This window comes from Macaca nemestrina, chromosome 10 (assembly GCF_043159975.1).
Source record: "Macaca nemestrina isolate mMacNem1 chromosome 10, mMacNem.hap1, whole genome shotgun sequence".
NCBI lineage: Eukaryota > Metazoa > Chordata > Mammalia > Primates > Cercopithecidae > Macaca > Macaca nemestrina.
In genome coordinates this window covers 85,451,390-85,469,717 of record NC_092134.1, presented here as the reverse complement: position 1 = coordinate 85,469,717, position 18,328 = coordinate 85,451,390, and the positions used below count along the sequence as shown (strand labels likewise).

Sequence of the window (18,328 nt, the reverse complement as noted above, 5' to 3'; positions counted from 1 at the left end):
TGTGGGAAGAAGTTATACCTATTAGAATAGACACTCAGGCCTAGCCTTTCAAAGCAGTTGCAGTTGCTGTATTGAATAGCATATGTAATTGTTTCCTAATAAACTGAATTAAGTCTTCAACATCCAACAGACTCATTTCTCTAAATCAAATTCTGACTAGAAGGGGGAAGGCTGAAGTGCTATAAACAGTGAAAAGAGAAAAAGCTGACATATATTATGGGGTTGGGAGTACAAATGGGCAGACGCTGGCGAGGCTTGAAGAAGACTGAAGGTTAGGTCAAAAGACTGCAGAAAGACAGGGATGTTAGAAGGTGAGGCTTAGAGAAAAGGAAAGGAAGGCATGCAAACAGTTTAATAAGGTACATTAGCAGTTACCTTTGCCTACTGGAACTGTGATAGCAATTTAAGTAGATACTGAGCTCAGTTAGAGCCTAGTGTTAGTCAAGTTAAAATCAAGAATTCACACTTTATATTAGAGCCACATAGTTTTGCACAAAGATGGAAAGCTCTGCTCCACGGTTTGAGACTGCCTTTTCAACTTAATAACCCATCCTGCAGAGGCAAACTCTTTTGGTCTCAAGTAGAACTAAGTGACAGGAGAAGCCATCAATTATATTAGAAAAACACCTGTAAACTGATAGTAGCTCAGCAACGTCACCTTTATATAAAGGCACACATGGAAGCATAAAAACCTACCTTATATGAGACCTAAAAGTCAAGTCACAAACATGAAGAGTTAAGTTCTACCCCAGATATATGGTTAGCTTTCTCATCTTTGTTGATTCCATTTATGCCTTCACTATCAAGTGTGGAAAGAAATTACAATGCCTGAGTGGGGAGATGTGTGATTCTTTCTGTTAATGAAACAACATCTTCTCCAATAGTGACTTTGTTGTGTATGGTTCCATTAGGTCCAGGACTCTTGGTACTAAAACCTGAAAGTTATTGTGCCGGAAGTTACTGCATACTTACTTTATGTGGCCAGCTGAGGTCACGCCAGTGTCTGTCAACTGCAAGGAATGAATGGGCTAACTGATCCACGGCTTGGAAATATGACTAAGAAAACAGGCACATTTTTCAGAATGCTTTTTGGGGAATGGGAAAATGCCCCTGTTCTTTGACAAATATTTACACACCAGGATGCCAGAACAGTGAGCTACTGCCCAACAGTAAGCAACGACATACTGGGTAGGCAGCAGTGAACACTGCCAGGAACACACCGGAGCATGGTCTAGACCAGAGAAAGGGCCTATAGATGAGGATGCCTAGGCAGCTGCGGGAAACCACACTCGCCATGAGGCAGAACTCTGAGGTGGGAAAGGCTAGGACTGAAGAAAGACACTGTTTTCTCTGCAGCTCTGATGACTGAGCAGCAGGCCCAGTCAGCCCAAAGGACTCAAGTTATGGCTTATTCTCTGCCTAGTGCGATGCCCAACAGATAACTGGAGCTCAGTTGTTATAGATAATGATACTTAATCAAGACACAATTAGAATCAGGTATTTCTCAACTATAAGTTTCCAATCTAACTCTGCCCCTCAGGATAATGGTGCTAAAGGATGCCTCTAGGTTTCTAAAGGCAGCCACAAATGCAGTAGGATCTTCTCAGCAAGTACAGATTTCTAGGCTGTAAACCATGTTCTCTAATGAGGAAAAATTGGCAAGAAGGAATTCACTGATTCCTCTGGCCTTCTACCCATCTTATAATGTTGGCCACGTTATAGGGTAAGCCCTTCAACCCAAGACATAAGCAAATGACCTGCCAGTCACTGTAAGTGAAACCTTCCATGGGGCAGACAGCTTACATACTCCAAAAAGAAATAACGACTGAAGCAGATGAAAGGGACCAGGCAGACAGATAAGGACGGTGAAGCACCTGACAGCCACGGAGATACATCTCCCCTAGGTGTCTATCAGAGATTACCTCTGCAATTGTAAGTCTGAAGTGAAAAAAAAAAGAATGACATAAATGAGTGTCATGCTATACATCACTATTCTATTTTTCAAGAGGAAAGAGTTCCAGAAACCAAGGAAGCTTAGCTGGACTTACACAGCCTGAGTTTTGCTTGTTTTTTCAACTTGAGAGGGTTCACTAGAAAGCTCAGGACCAACACAGTTGAACAAGAACAGAGAACCCCAGTGATCAGACAGCACGGTATCTGTTCCCTTTGAGAATTCCTCTTCCATTGCTGCACCCAACCAAAGTTTCTCAACTGAGAGGGAAAAGGCCTCCTCCAAAGTCAACTAGTTAATTAGCTCTAAGGAATGATCTGGGTTCTTTTTCATTTCCCCTAGATCCCAGTAGGAGGGAGTTTGGTGACCTCCATGCTCCCCACATTAGCTGAGAATGTAAATCTGACATCTGAGACAGAATTTAGATTCAAGTCTTTCTCCTCAATTTTTTAGCTATTACTCCATCCAAATGAGGAAAATTGCCACAGTTCAGCCAAGACACCATCATACCAAAAAAACAAGCTAAGAGAGAACAAAGAAGTCCTACATGTCATCTCACAGAGGAGGGCTGAAAATGAAGGGAAAAGAAATGAGAGAAGGGATCACAGTGTTCAAGATGAAAGAGGAGCAGTGATGGTCACAGCATTTGCTTGCATTTTGTGAAGACAACGGTCCCCTACGCCAAGTTGGCAACAGCCCTTTACTCAAACAAGACTCTCTTAGCACCAGCAGATCCTAAATTCCCTTTGAAATAAGGAGCTAAAAGTAGATCAGCCCTGTGCTTGCTGTTTGTCTCGCCAATATACCACAATCTGAGGACTACTGTCAACGTTAGTCCACCTGTCACCTTTTCTGGGACCCACACTTGCCTCTATTTGCTCATTGTGGCTCTTGGTGCTTAAGGAGCTGCCCTTCCTGCTGCCTTCGCAGGCTTGGCCATAAGCATCTACTTGTCTATGCAGTCATGTTTAGGGATGGGTGGGTTGTTTATAGTGCCTTGTTCCTCCGAGATTTTATTTGAAGAGCTGCCAGGCTGAAGCTGAAAAAAGCTTTTCTTTCAGAGAAACGCCTACAATGTTTTCAAATTAAGGATTCAATCCCCTTTTCCTGTATGTTACCACAATGACATAAATGACCAATGCTATTTGCATCTTCCCTCTTCCCCAGTAAACCAGCCAAACTATTGTTTTCTCATGTTTTTAGAAATATTTCACTACCAGTAAAGTCTTGATTTTTAGCCATTCTCATGCTTATACTTTGAACCCGTCTAATCAGCTTGAGAAAAAATGTTCTAAAAGGCCTGCGCATGACAATACTTCTGAGCAGAGATTAAGACAACTTTTGGGGAGACAAAAGCCGTTTTTCCAATTTTACCTCTCTAGATTTTCACCTTGACCTCCCCATTCTGATTTTCAAATTAAATTTACCCTTGTCAACCACAAAGTCCAAAAGACTAACTGAACAGCAGCATTTGATAGTGGGTCAGGTCATTCACTCATAGGAGTTAACCTAGTCATATTACAGAAACCAGAAAGGCAGGTTTCCCTCACTGCGAACATGCACACAGAATTTTTCTCACATGCCAATTCAAGGAACAAATTATCAGAATTATAGCTAAAATTTTAGAGAAAGGCAAGCAACATGATAATGGAGTCATTTATGGAGAATAACTACTATTCTCCATGTGACCTTCCATAAATCCCTGGTTAATCAAGGCTAGTTCTATTGAGAAACACTTCAAAGAGATAAACCATAATAATCTGGATGCCAAAGAGTCATGTTAGAAAACTTTAGTTATGTAATCCCAGCACTTTGGGAGGCCGAGACGGGCGGATCACGAGGTCAGGAGATCGAGACCATCCTGGCTAACACGGTGAAACCCTGTCTCTACTAAAAAATACAAAAAACTAGCCAGGCGAGGTGGCGGGTGCCTGTAGTCCCAGCTACTCAGGAGGCTGAGGCAGGAGAATGGCGTGAACCCAGGAGGCGGAGCTTGCAGTGAGCCAAGATGCAGCCACTGCACTCCAGCCTGGGCGACAGAGCGAGACTCCATCTCAAAAAAAAAAAAAACAAACAAACAAACAAAAAAAAAAACTTTAGTTCTGATCATTTTATTCCACACATAAGTGTACAAGCACATGGTGGATTCATCATATTCACTTAACTAATTTATTTCATTTTGCCTAGTTTTTTTCCTTCTTATGCAATCAGCTTTTATTCTCTAAGGAAAACCGATTCCTAAGGCTAGGTTTGTCTAGTTGAACTTAAATGTTTTGCAAGCTGTTTCCTCTCTTTACTGAGCATCACTCAAATTTAACTACTCCTTGGAAACAATTATCAAACTATGACCACTACCAATTCCCCCCATTCCCATAAAAAATATATATATATATTCTGAAAGTTAGAATGCTAGATAAAGCTGGGCGTGAGCTCCTGCCTACAATCCTAGCACTTTGGGAGGCTAAGGTGGTAGGATCAATTGAGGCCAGGAATTCGAGACCAGACTGGGCAATATAGTGAGACTTTCTCTCTAAAAACTAAAAATAAACAAAAAAGCCAGGCATGGTGGCACATTCCTGTGGTCCCAGCTCCTTGGGAGGCTGAGGCAGGAGGGTCACTTTAGCCCAGGAGTTTGAGGCTGCGGTGAACTATGATCACACCACTGCACTCTAGCCTGAGTTACAGAGTGAGACCTTGACTTGGGAAAAAAAAAAAAAAAAAAAAAAAAAGAATGTTCATCAAAATGCAAGTGCTCTGGTTCCAGATTCTGATTCTGCAATAAAAATCAGGTGACTCTGGTACTTCACTATAAAGTTTTACTTATTTTATACTACCAATCAAGTAAGAATATGCTCTCTATACACTAGGCTATTGTGATGCTGAACAGCCGAGAGACATCTCTTCCTTTTCAGAGATGAAGCTTACCAAGTAGGTAATTAGTCTGCCTGGTTAGCTGTGGCTTCAATGTAATTACAGTCTGCTACGTAGATTCTATCTTAATTCCTCCTTCACTATCCTCCTGTCCCCCATATTTCCTATGAGTTTGGTTCTCTTTGGCCTTTCACTAGCTGGTGAAGTTGGAAATACTGTATTCCAACAGTCCAATGCTTTTCCAATTGGAAACAACTGGTAATAACTAATATGTCAGCTTGCTATTTTTCCAATTCATCCATGTAAACTGACAGCAAGGAATGAGAGGGAGAATAGGGTCTTGGAGGGAAAATAATAGAGAGACAGGAAATGCTCCAGTTATCCTGCTTCTCCACGTAGGATAGGGCATAGAGGGCTGAGTAGAGGAAAAAGTGTTTCTGGTGTACAAATATTTGGATGCATAGGATCGATCTAACTGTTCCAGTCTTCTACATCCTTACTGATTTTCTACTTATTCTATCCATTACTCAGAGGCAGTGAAACCTCCAATAGTAATAGATTTGTCTATTTCTCCTTTCAGTTCTATCAGATTATGCTTCACCTATTTTGAAGTTCTGTTATTAGGTGTGTACATATTTAGGTTAAGCCTTCTTGATGAACTGACCCTTTTATCATTAAGAAATGTCTCTATTACTGATAATATTCCTTGTTCTGAAATCTAATTTGTATAATGCTAATAAGTCACTTTTTCTTTTGATTCATGTTTGCAGGGTATATTTTTTCTGTCCTTTAACTTTTGTAAACCTATGCCTTCACATTTAAAACGGTTTCTTGGCCAGGCGTAGTGGCTCACGTCTGTAATCCCGGCACTTTGGGAGGCCAAGGCAGTGGGTCACCTGTGGTCAGGAGTTCAAGACCAGCCTGGCCAACGTGGTGAAAACCCATCTCTACTAAAAGTAGAAAAATTAGCTGGGTGTGGTGGCAGGTGCCTGTAATCCCAGCTACTCGGGAGGCTGGGGCAGGAGAATCACTTGAAGCTGGGAGGCTGAGGTTGCAGTGAGCCAAGATCACGCCATTGTACTCTAGCCTGGGTGACAAGAGCAAAACTCCATCTCAAAAATAAATAATAAATAAATGGTTTCTTTTTGTTTTTTTTTTTTGAGACAGAGTGTTGCTCTGTCGCCCAGGCTGGAGTGCAGTGGCTGGATCTCAGCTCACTGCAAGCTCCGCCTCCCGGGTTTATGCCATTCTCCTGCCTCAGCCTCCCGAGTAGCTGGGACTATAGGCACCCGCCACCTTGCCCGGCTAGTTTTTTTTTTTGTATTTTTTAGTAGAGACGGGGTTTCACCGTGTTAGCCAGGATAGTCTCGATCTCCTGACCTCATGATCCGCCCGTCTCGGCCTCCCAAAGTGCTGGGATTACAGGCTTGAGCCACCGCGCCCGGCCAATAAATGGTTTCTTACAGACAGCTTTTTAATCCAATCTGACAATCTCTGCCTCCTTTCACATATATGTAATATAGATATAACATATACATATAAACATATGTTTAACATATATACATTTTAAAAAACCAGAATATTTATTGCATGACTAATCACTGAAATTCTTAAGATTAACTGGATGACGCAACTGCTGCCCTCTTGGGTGTAGGTGTTGTTCCTTCACAGAGTCCATGCCTAAATCTGCAGTATACGATGTTTAGGTGCTTCATTCAACCAGTCGCAGTGGTATTTTATTTTAGCCTTGGCAGTCTAGTTATACTTTCTCTTGCCCTTAGCAGGGGAGCCACATTTGCCACAGGTTGACTTCTGAAGGCGGTAGGCCTTACAGCCACAGAGGCAGCACAACTTGTGTATCGTATCACGACACTTTCCAAACAGCGATGTTCCCTTCATCTTATTATCTTTACAGATACCTGCCAGACACCCTCACCAATGAATCCTTTTGCTGTTACACAGGGCCAAACATTCTCAAATTTCTCCCCTCAGCTCCTAACTGAGGTCAGAACTGTGCAGGCTCCCCAAAGGTCAGACTGAAGCAAGGGACACAGTGCAGCTTCAGCTCCACAATTATGGGCTTGGTCCCCCAGGCATCAGTCAGCAGCTATTCTTCTGGCTCAAGAGGGCTGCTGCATGCCTTTTTCCTGCCCACCAGCTCCCTTTATCTGGAAAGTTGCTGGCCTCCCCAAGGAGAGCCAATCTCTGCCTTTTAATTGGATGTTTATTTACCCTATACTGTTCAGTAAGGCAGCCACTAGCCAAATGTGACTATTGAGCACTTGAAATGTGACTAATTCAACTAGAGATGTACTATAAGTGTAAACTGCATAGCACATTCAAAGAGAAGGTAAAATATCTCAATAGTATTTTCACTACATGCCAAAATGACATATTCTGGATATATTGGGTTAAATAATGTTATTTTTATATATTATATACAAGATATATATTTGATATATATTATATATTACATATTACATATACATATATCAAATATGTATTACATATATAAATATATATTATTTTATATATTTTTATATATGTTATATAATATATATTAACATATTATATATTTTATATATATATTTTTGAGACAAAGTCTTACTCTGTTGCCCAGGCTGGAGTGCAGTGGTGTGATCTCAGCTCACTTTAACCTCCACCTCCCGGGTTCAAGCGATTCTGTGCCTCAGCCTCTCGGGTAGCTGGGATTACAGGCGCCTGCCACCACACCTGGCTAATTTTTGTATTTTTAGTAGAGATGGGGTTTCAGCATGTTGGTCAGGCTAGTCTCAAATTCCTGACCTCAGGTGATCCACCCGCCTCTACCTCCCAAAGTGCTGGGATTACAGGCGTGAGCCACTGTGGCCGGTCTATATTATATATGTTTTTATATAAAAATATATTATTTATATATAACATATATTAAATAATTTTTTATATATGTGTATATTTTTTAATTGAAACAGAGTCTTGCTCTGTCACCCAGGCAGGAGTGCAGTGGCACGATCTCGGCTCACTGCAACCTCTGCTTCCTGGGTTCAAGTGAATCTCCTGCCTCAGCCTCCCAATTACAGGCACACACCATGATGCCGGGCTAATTTTCTGTATTTTTAGTAGAGACAAGGTTTCGCCATGTTGGCCAGGCTGGTCTTGAACTCCTGACCTCAAGTGATCCACCCGCCTTGGCCTCCCAAGTGCTGGGATTACAGGCATGAGCCACTGCACTCGGCCCATTTTACTTTTTTAAAAGTAACTATTAGACAATTTAAAATATGTGGCTCACATTATATTTCTGTTGGACAATGCTGACCTAGGTAATTTACATTTAACATCAATGTGGTTGGGTTTAAATCTACCATCTTGCTCTTTTTTCCTATTTGCTCTATCTGTTCTTTTTATCTTTTTTCTTCTTTCCAACTCTTTTGGATTTTTAAAGTTCCATTTTATCTCCATTATTGGCTTAGTAAATATATCTTGCTTTTAATTTTTATGTTTTAGTGGTTACTCTATGATTTACTATGCCTTTAACTTATCATAGTCTACCTTCATATAACATTATACCACTTTATGTAGAGTATAAGGATCTTCCAATAGTATATTTGTCCATTTTGTCTCCTTCTTTGTGCTGTGATTATATTTTACTTCTATATGTTATAAATCCCACAGTATGTTGTTTTAGTTCTGCCTTAGTCACCTCTCTTCTAGACATATAAAAAAATGAGAGCAACTCCACTCCTCTTCATTCCTTTGTGTAGACTGACATTTCCATTTGCAATTTTTCTTCTGCCTGAAGAACACATAATATTTCTTCTGGTATAGGTCTGCTGGTGATGAACTCTTATCAGCATTTGTTTGTCTGGAAAAGTACAGCCTTATTTTTTGAAAGATGTATTTGCTGGGTATAGAATTTCTACTGACAAATTTGTTTCTTCTGCAGTACTTTAAAGATGTAGCTACATTGTCTTCTGGCCTACATTATTTCTGACAGTTATACCTATCTTTGTTCTTCTGTACTTAATGTGCCTTTTTCCTTCCGGTTGCACTTAGTATTTTTATCACCAGTTTTCAGCAACTTGATTACTATGTATTTTAGCATGATGTTTCTTCTACTTGGGGTATAGAGAACTTCTCAAACTTGTCAGTTCAGTTTTCAAATTTGAAAAATCTTCCATCATTATTTCTTTAAATAAATTTCTAACACCACCTATGCCCCCACCTTTCCTTCTGGGACTCCAATTACATGCTTAACCTGTCTGGTATAATCCCACAGCTCACTGATGCTCTTGACATCTTTCTTTGACTTTTATTGTGTGTCTCATATTCCAGTTTCTACTGCTACTCAAGTTTACGAATTTTTTCTTATGAAGTGTCTAATCTACTATTAATACTACCTTATGTATTTTTATTTCAGATATACTTTTCATTTCTAGAAATTCAATGTCGGTCTTGTTTAAAAATATCTTCCATTTCTCTCCTCATGATGTCCATTTTCTTCTAACTTCTTGAATATGTGGAAGATATTTATAGTAACTTTTTAAATATCCTTGTCTGCTAATTCTATTATTTTGGTCATTTCTGGGTGTTTCTTTTCTCCCTCATCATAAATTGTACTTTCCTTCCTCGTGTATTTCTGGTCATTTCTAGTTGGATGCTGGATATTGCAAATTTTATGTTGGGCCTTGTTGTTGCTGGAATTTGTTGTATTCCTTTAAATATTGTTAGGCTTTTCTCTGGGATATAGGTTATCTGGATCAGTTTCAGGCTTTTGAGGCTTGTTTTTAGGCTTTGTGATGGTGGGTCCAGAGCAGCCTTTATTCTGGCCTCAGGTGATCCTCTAGCGTCAGTTTTATTCTAGGGTCAGTTTTATTCTAGGGTCAGTTTCGCCCTATTTCTGAGGCAATACCCCTCTGAGGATTCTATTCAATGCCCTGTGACTTAGGAGGTTTTTCTACTCTAACTGGTTGGAACATAAACTACTGACACCTGTGCCGGCTCTAAAACTGTGCTGATCCCTTCTTTCTGGTGGTTCTTTCCCCAGCCTCCGGTAGCTTCTTCTCATACATGCACAAATTGGTACTCAGCCAAAGACTGGAGGGAAGCCCCCCTGCACAGGCTCTACCAGTCCCTCCTTCACAACACACACACCCCACCCTAGAAAGCTGGGGATATTATAGCATGCATCCCTTTTATTTCCCTTCCCTCAGGGATCACTGCCTGGTACTACCTGTTACCCAATGTCTGAAAATTGTTGCTTCATGTTTTGTCTAATTTTCTAGTTAAGCTGAAAGGGTAAATCTTGTTTCCTTTATCATGACCAGAAGCAAAAGTCAGTTTTATTTACTTGTATACCTAAATTATATCCATGTATTTCTAAATTTATCTGATGCCTTTTAAAACAATCCTTAGTCCCTCAAAGGAGAACCATTTGGCCATAAAGAGAAACACAAAGCCTAAAGCAGTACTCAGGACAATAAACCTAGAATCTTAAAGTTGGAAGGGATTCCAGAAGTCACCCAATTCAATCTCCAGGAATTAATGCATAGTTTCTAATAATGACACCCATTTGAAAATATTTCCTTCTGTTTCTTGACTGTTTCAATCTACTTCTACTTTTGCAACTTATTTTTCCTTTCTCTGTTCTTCTAAAGAGACAGGGTCTCAGAGTCTTGTTCTGTCACCCACCCTGGAGTGGAGTGCAGGGGCACAATCATAACTCACGGAAGCCTCGACAGCCTGGCTCAAGCAATCCTCCCACCTCAGCTTCCCAGTGTTGGGGTTACAGGCATGAGCCACTGCTCCCAGCGTAATTTCTCCTCGCTTTAACTCCATCCTCCCTTCCTTAATTAGATATTTCTATTAATAACTAATCTCCTGACCCAATATAGAAATCCCCATCTACAGTGTCTTGATTTTAACAGTCTTCTTGCCTCCTTTGGTATTCTTTATATGGCAGCCAGTTCCCACATTCATTATATTAATCCTGTCAATCATTAGTCCTTTGAAGTTGTACGGAATTTAACCAAACTCACCTATAGAGAAATCCATTTATGAAAATTTTTTAAAAACCTATTGTATGAATAGGTACTGTGGTCTACTTTTCTTTTAGGAACAGGGTATCCTAACGGCTTTCCATACATATTCCAAAAATAGGATTTCTGGGTTTTAATTTCCTTATAAACTGAATCTGATTCCTTTTACTTCCTGGTTCTTATATTCCTTTTTAACTCTGAAAGCCTACGAAGTATGGTACTTTGTTTATAAAATGGTAAGAACAATATATCAGTCACTTATTTTGGACGAAGTTTTAATACATCTTAAAAAAAGGAAACAGAAAAAGAAGAGAAATGATTATTAATGAAAATATCTACTTGAGGGAAGAAGAGAATTGAACAGAGGACAAATCATTTGCAAAAGAAGACTGATAGTTCACAACTGAGAAACAGAATTAAGTTTTGTTTTCTTTTTTTTTGAGACGGAGTCTCGCTGTGTCTCCCAGGCTGGAGTGCAGTGGCGTGATCTCGGCTCACTGCAAGCTCCGCCTCCCGGGTTCACGCCATTCTCCCGCCTCAGCCACCCGAGTAGCTGAGACTACAGGCGCCCGCCACCACGCCCGGCTAGTTTTTTGTATTTTTAGTAGAGACGGGGTTTCACCATGTTAGCCAGGATAGTCTCGATCTCCTGACCTCGTGATCCACCCGCCTCGGCCTCCCAAAGTGCTGGGATTACAGGCTTGAGCCACCGCGCCCGGCCAAGTTTTGTTTTCTTTTTAAGACACAGAGTCTTGCTCCGTCACCCAGTCTAGACTGCAGTGGCTCGATCATAGCTCACTATAAACTAAAACTCCTAAACTCAAGCAATCCTTCTTTCTTAGCTCAAGCAATCCTCCTGCTTCAGCCTCCTGAACAGCTGGGACTACAGGCACATGCCACCATGGCTGGCTAATTTTTAATTTTTTTGTGGAGATGGGGTCTTGCTATGTTGCTCAGGCTGCTCTTGAACTCCTGGCCTCAGGTGATCCTCTCACCTTAGCCATCCAAAGCACTGGGATTATAGGCATGACCCACTGCGTCTGGCCAAAATTCAGTATTCTTCAATGAGTATCAATACTTAAGGATATCTACTAATACTCCATCAGGATGTTAGCTTCTCAAGGGCAGTAACTTTGAAAGCCTATGAGGCATGGTACTTTGAAAATGGTGCTTTTTAAGATAGCTCCCATCATTATTATGGACATGTGAATTGGCACTCACTTTCAAGGATAACATTATTCTGAACTGAAAAGAAATGCACTACTTCTACAAAAGTTGTGGCTAGGTGTGGTAGGGATAAAGCAGACAAAGAATCTTTCCTTCCTCTCATCTCCTCTAAAATAATGTAATTTCCATTAACTTAGCTTGCTAAAACTCCAGCCTCTGACGGGCCCAGTGAATGGAAAATATGTCCTGATGAATGCTGTCTCTGTAAGGAATCTCACTGAGGTAAATGCCACAGTAAATCGCAAGAGCTCAGCTCATATCCTACTCATTGCTGCCCTCTAGGAGGTTTTCCATGATTTACAACAAACTAAAGCCTACTATCCCTTTAGAATAACTGACCTCTCCCCACCAGCAATGGCAGGAAAAAAAATGGCAAAAGACCACAGATCAAAAATAACGTAACAGTGGATACTTATAACTATCCTTGATTTTCATTTCCTCCTTTGATTTGGTGAACTCTTTTTTTCTATTATTTGAACCAATGTTCTAATATCTGAGCCAAAAGAAGCAAAGAGGGTTTCTTCTAAAGAAAGATAGTAACAAACCATGTCTTCCTTATTATTCTTGGTCACAGATATTATTCAGGGAGTGATGAGCTCCTGAAATTTTTATCTTATAAACCAACTAGTGGCAAAAAGAATGGGGCTGGCCCCAGAGAAACCCAGCATCCTGGACATGATACATGGCTCCTAAGTTCTATATATCTGATCTTAAGACCAGGATCCAATTTAAGATTCTGAGGTGGTAAGATATAGTAGATAAGACCCAATACTTGGGTCTTAATCTTGGCTCTGCTGTTTACTAGCTGTATAACCTTGCAAGTTTTTAAATCTTTCTATGCCTTGTTTCTTTATCTGTAGAATGGAGATGATAAAACTATCATATCTACCTCCAAAGATATGATGACTATTACAAGAATAAAACACATAAAACATGAATCGTACCTAATGAGGTAAATGATCAATAGTTATTAGCAAATATTATTTGGAAGGTCTTGATCACGCAAAAACAGGATATGGATATCTAAAATATTTAATGATTACTATACTGAGAAACTAAAGATCCTCCACAGCTGTGAAGCTTGAGTATACCCAGATTAGGCAGGGATGCTCACGGAAAGAAGGTACTTAGGAAAAGATACCCAACCCAGTTTTCCTTTGCTGTAAAAATAACCTTCTAAAATAAAATAGCTACTTACAGGTTTAGGTTTAGGAATAGATCAGTTTAAAAATTGTAGTGTAATTAATATACTTAAAATAAACTGGAGTTAGGAGGTGAAGACCGTAACTTTCCCAATACCTCAAATATTTAATAATAATATAACTTTGTCAATGTCCATTTAAAAAATATCATGCATAAATGGAGGCTATTTTGGAAATCTTATCATTCATTTTGTAAGCGATCTAAAATGAGTAGAACTTAGGTAGAAAGGGAAGTAAAACTGGATTCCTATAAAGAAATCCCAAAGTATTCTTTCATGCTGCAAAATGGTCAGCTAATACTTATTTGTTCAGAAGAGATGAACTGCAGAACAAGAGCCTTAAAGAGAGTGAGAATACCAATGAGTGAATGTCTTCTTCAGTGTTCAAATCTTCAATACAAGAAAAGGTAAATTCAGTGGTTCTCAGACTCTTAAATACACCTGAGATGTTTGTTAAAAATGCCTGTCTCCACCACACTCCCTCATGGTTACAAGAATGAAGAGGCCTATGAGAGGTGATTTCAATGCGGGTCATCCATGGACCACATTTTGAGAAATAGTGAGATAATGCCTTAATTTAACTGCCACTTAATGTTTGTTATTTGTATGTAAAAATAGATGCAATATTACCTCATCATTGAGCCAATTCAGATGGTTTAGAGTTTGAATATCTTTGCGTGTAATGGTCAGGCGAAATGCTTCACTGAGAACTTCATCCTGATTCCCATTACGAAATACATTCTTTATTTCTTTCTCCATTTCCTAAGAAAACAAAAGGTGTCAAGACATCAAACATGCGTGGCTTCAGGAAAACCATATTTCTCACCAAGCCCCATGAAATCCTCAGACTATATTTATCACCATTCGATTGTTTATAAATTTACTGTTAATTAGTTTACTTCTATGTAACATTTTGGTTTCTATTCCTTCCCAGTAATCCCTGATTACTTCTTTACACTTCATCTAGTCCTCCCTTCTCTTTTTCAGCACAACATTCAGATCCTTGTTTCCATATTAATTCCTAAAATCTGAAATAACCTTCTGCTATCAAATTTTCTAAGTCATGAGAAAAATTAACTATATTTTATATCTCTGGTCCAAACAACTTCCTGAGAAACAGATTTTTTAATGAAAGGTTATAGTAAGAGAGTAAAGGCAGTATCTTTTAGAAATTACTTTCTTAGAGATCTTTTTTTTAAATATAAAATACAGAATTCAGTACAACTATAGTAAGTGTGTTATGCTCACTAGCTACAAGGTAGGTTTCAAAGAGACGTATGGATAAAGAAACGGATTATCTAAAAATGTACACAGACCTCCATGTATTTTCTAAATTTTCTATAATGGGTTTTATTACTTAAAAAAAGAGCAAACCTCAGCTTACAATTTAGGATCAAACTATTGTATGTGTGCAGTAAGTAAAAATGCACATGACAGGAAAGACAAATGTATTAAATGCTTCTCCACTGAAGTTGTTAAAAGCCACCAACAGTTCTTTCAAAAATTTTCAATATTTTAAAAATAAAGCCCAGATTGGTATGTAAAATAAGTGAAAGCAGAAATATACAAGAAAACTTAAATACCAAGTGTTCTACGGCTTTTTTTTTTTTTTTTTTTTTTGAGATGGAGTCTTGGCCTGTCACCCAGGCTAAAGTGCAGTGGCACGATCTCAGCTCACTGCAACCTCTGCCTCCCGGGTTCAAGCAATTCTCCTGTCTCAGCCTCCTGTGTAGCTGGGATTACAAGTGCCTGCCACCACGCCCAGCTGATTTTTGTATTTTTGGTAGAGACGGGGTTTCACCATGTTGGCCAGGCTGGTCTCGAACTCCTGACCTCAAGTGATCCACCCGCTTCAGCCTCCCAAAGTGATGGGATTACAGGCGTGAGCCACCGTGCTTGACCACTATTGCTTTTATGTTTGAAATTCATCCGAGAGATTCTTTCTAAACATAATACTTGGTAGTGTAGAAATTAAGTGTATGTAATTTACCTCTGTAATTTCAGGAAATTCATCTTCACTATCAGTTAATTTATGACCTTTTTTTTGTGTTTCTTGGGCAACAGTAACAGGAATCTCCTTTTCAAGAGGTACACGAAGATGCAGTTCTACTGAATCATGTACTGAATGTTCCCGCTCCTGCAATCTCTGAAAGATAAAACTTCAGAATAAGCAGGATAAAGAAATCTGTGGCTGTTCCTTGACTTATGATAGGGTTATGTCCCAATAAACCTGTCATAAGTCAAGAAGCATGCTGAAATGCCTATTGCTTTCGCTTTTTTGTAAAGTCAAAAAATCATTAGTCAAACCATCACAAGTAGGGGACTATGTATATTTGTCTTATGTACAATGAGTAGTACTGACTGAACAGACCGAGAACATTTACCACATATCATAACATGCTATGCTACCATACGATCTTGGAATTACAACAGCAATTACCCAAATCTGGGTAACTTTCCAAAATAGTTTCTATTTCGATGTAGTATTTATTTGCAATATTATTCCAATTTTCTTTTTTACCTGGTTTTGAAGCTGTAAGGCCAATGCTTTCTGTTCTTCAATCTGGCGCAATCTTTCTCGTGCTCGAGAATCATAAACACTAGTTCTAGAAAATGAAAAGGAATGTGACCAAATGTAGACCACTCTCAGTATCAAACATATTGTTGATGTACACTGAGTATTAAATACAGAACCCTCACAAAGAAAGTCTAAAATCCTTACACTAACTTATCATCCTTATTTTAAGACATAGAGTGAAACCACATGTTACTGAAATTACTCTACTCTTTTTACGGACATTATTATTATTTTTTATAGAGATAGGGTCTCACTATGGTGCCCAGGCTGGTCTCAAACTCCTGGGCTCAAGCGACCCCCCTACCTTGGCCTCTCAAAGTGCTAGGATTACAGATGTGAGCCACCACACCCGAACTATTTTTACTGAAATTACTAAAAATATCAGTGCATTGCTAAATGTGAACAGATGACTTGTTAACATTTGTAAACACATAGTTCTTTTCTTAACATGCTTTTAAGATTATAATGAAAGCAAAACTTCAGTCCGGAAATCCAAAAATGGGATTGAACCCCAAAGGAGAAACTAATACAAGATATTGCTGAAGTTTAATTCAAATACTATATTTTTGATAGATTTTTTAAAAATTACCGAGACCAAGGGGTTTGGATAACTCAATAAAGTAAGTTCCTTAAACAAGACTAAATGCTTTCAGTGATTTTGCAAAGTCCAGAAATATGAATTATTCAATAAATTAGTTTTACAAATGCCAAAATAGGATCGTTTATTGTCCCTACTACATAATAGCTAACTCTATTTTTCCAATTTAATTTAGCTTCAACAATTGTTATAGATTTAATAAACATAAGTGTAGAAATGTTCCAACTCCAACAAAATTTTGAAAACTCATCAACTTAAAAGTATAAACAGGTACTTTTTTCTTTTTTTTGAGACGGAGTCTTACTCTGTTGCCCAGGCTGGAGTGCAGTGGCATAATCTCGGCTCACTGTAACCTCCGACTCCCAGGTTCAAGCAATCCTCCCGCCTCAGCCTCCCACGAAGCTGGGATTACAGGCGCGTGCCACCACGCCCAGCCAATTTTTGTATTTTTAGTAGAGATGAGGTTTCACCATGTTGGCCAGGCTGGTCTTGAACTCCTGACCTCAGATGATTCACCCACCTCGGCCTCCCAAAGTGCTGGGATTACAGGCGTGAGCCACCACACCCAGCCTAAACAGGTACTTCTTATTGGCAAAAAACAAAGTGATTGAGAAGGAAAAATGATACCAAAAATAACTTACAATTCTTTGATCCACAGCTCTGCCTGGAAGAAAGTAGAACTATGGGTAGGAAAAGAAAAATTTGACAAATGAGCAGGAGGCTTATGAGAAAATGAAAATATTTTCATCAATAAAAACAATAATTTAAATAGTTTATACAAATGCTTTACAAGTATGGAATAAGTAAAAGGAATCCAAATGACATAAAATAACTGTAATTAGGAAATAAGGAGACACAGTCCTTACGCATACATATTAGTTAAAATCATATGGATACATATTAGTTAAAAAGGTGACCCAAAGTTCAGCAGAGATATTATATTTGGCATAGCTCCCTACTTCCATGAGAGACCAACATTACGTGAAAGAGGACATCACTTCTCAAAATAATACATTAAGCTAGAACACTGCTCTTCCCAAATGATTCAGATTGAAAAATTTATTAAAAATCCCCACCCACAAAATAATCTACATCAAATGGCTAACAAGCCAATGAGCCAAAGCAGAGAATCAGCAACACAACTTCATTCCAAAGATGACAGGTCAATTCTAGGTCCATGTGGCTCTTGCTGACAACCCAAGTGATATGCTGAGCAGAGCCACAGGCATGATTAATTGTCCTAGAGCCTCTTGTTTTTTTCAAACTTCCTTATCTACAAACTTCTAGCTAGGCAGGATCTATCACAGAAACAAAAAGAAAAAGAGTGAACACTTTTCCAAAGAAAACTTTTAAATATACAGAATAAGTAAACAGCATCAAATTGGGAGTTAAGAGACCTGGATCAGAGGCCAGGCATGGTGGCTCATTCCTGTAATCCTAGTGCTTTAGGAGGCTGAGGAGGGAGGATCGCTTGAGCCAAGAGCTCAAGACCAGACTGGGCAACACAGGGAGACTCTGTCTCTTAAAAACAAAACAAAACAAAATCCTCTGCAACTAGAATAGTGCTTGGCACATAGTAGGCATTTAGTTTTCTTTTTTTGACTCTTACTCTGTTGCCCAGGCTGGAGTACAGTGGCACAATCTCGGCTCAATGCAACCTCCACCTCTCGGGTTCAAGAGATTCTCTGGCTTCAGCCTCCTGAGTAGCTGGGATTACAGGCACCCGTCACCACACCCGGCTAATTTTTTTTTTTTTTTTTTTAAGTAGAGACGAGGTTTCACCATGTTGGCCAGGCTGGTCTTGAACTCACAACCTCAGGTGATCCATCCACCTTGGCCTTCCCAAGGTGCTAGGATTACAGGCATGAGC

At 39.3% G+C, this 18,328-nt stretch overlaps 1 protein-coding gene and 1 pseudogene across 9 annotated transcripts in view; both read right to left on the bottom strand.

The window, feature by feature from the left end:
- LOC105492926 (SUMO specific peptidase 1) overlaps positions 1 to 18,328 on the bottom strand; it is a 66,543-nt gene that overhangs the window by 11,289 nt on the left and 36,926 nt on the right. For 8 of the 9 annotated variants that reach the window (XM_071071805.1, XM_071071808.1, XM_071071809.1 and 5 more), the window contains 4 exons: positions 17,100 to 17,138; positions 15,804 to 15,888; positions 15,273 to 15,428; positions 13,913 to 14,044 (listed from right to left, as the gene is read on the bottom strand). In XM_071071805.1, the coding sequence (XP_070927906.1) occupies positions 13,913 to 14,044; positions 15,273 to 15,428; positions 15,804 to 15,888; positions 17,100 to 17,138 (412 nt within the window). The remainder of the gene's footprint in view (positions 1 to 13,912; positions 14,045 to 15,272; positions 15,429 to 15,803; positions 15,889 to 17,099; positions 17,139 to 18,328) is intronic. The other variant, XM_071071802.1, reaches the window with a different exon arrangement.
- On the bottom strand, positions 8 to 7,304 carry LOC139356776 (large ribosomal subunit protein eL37 pseudogene; annotated as a pseudogene).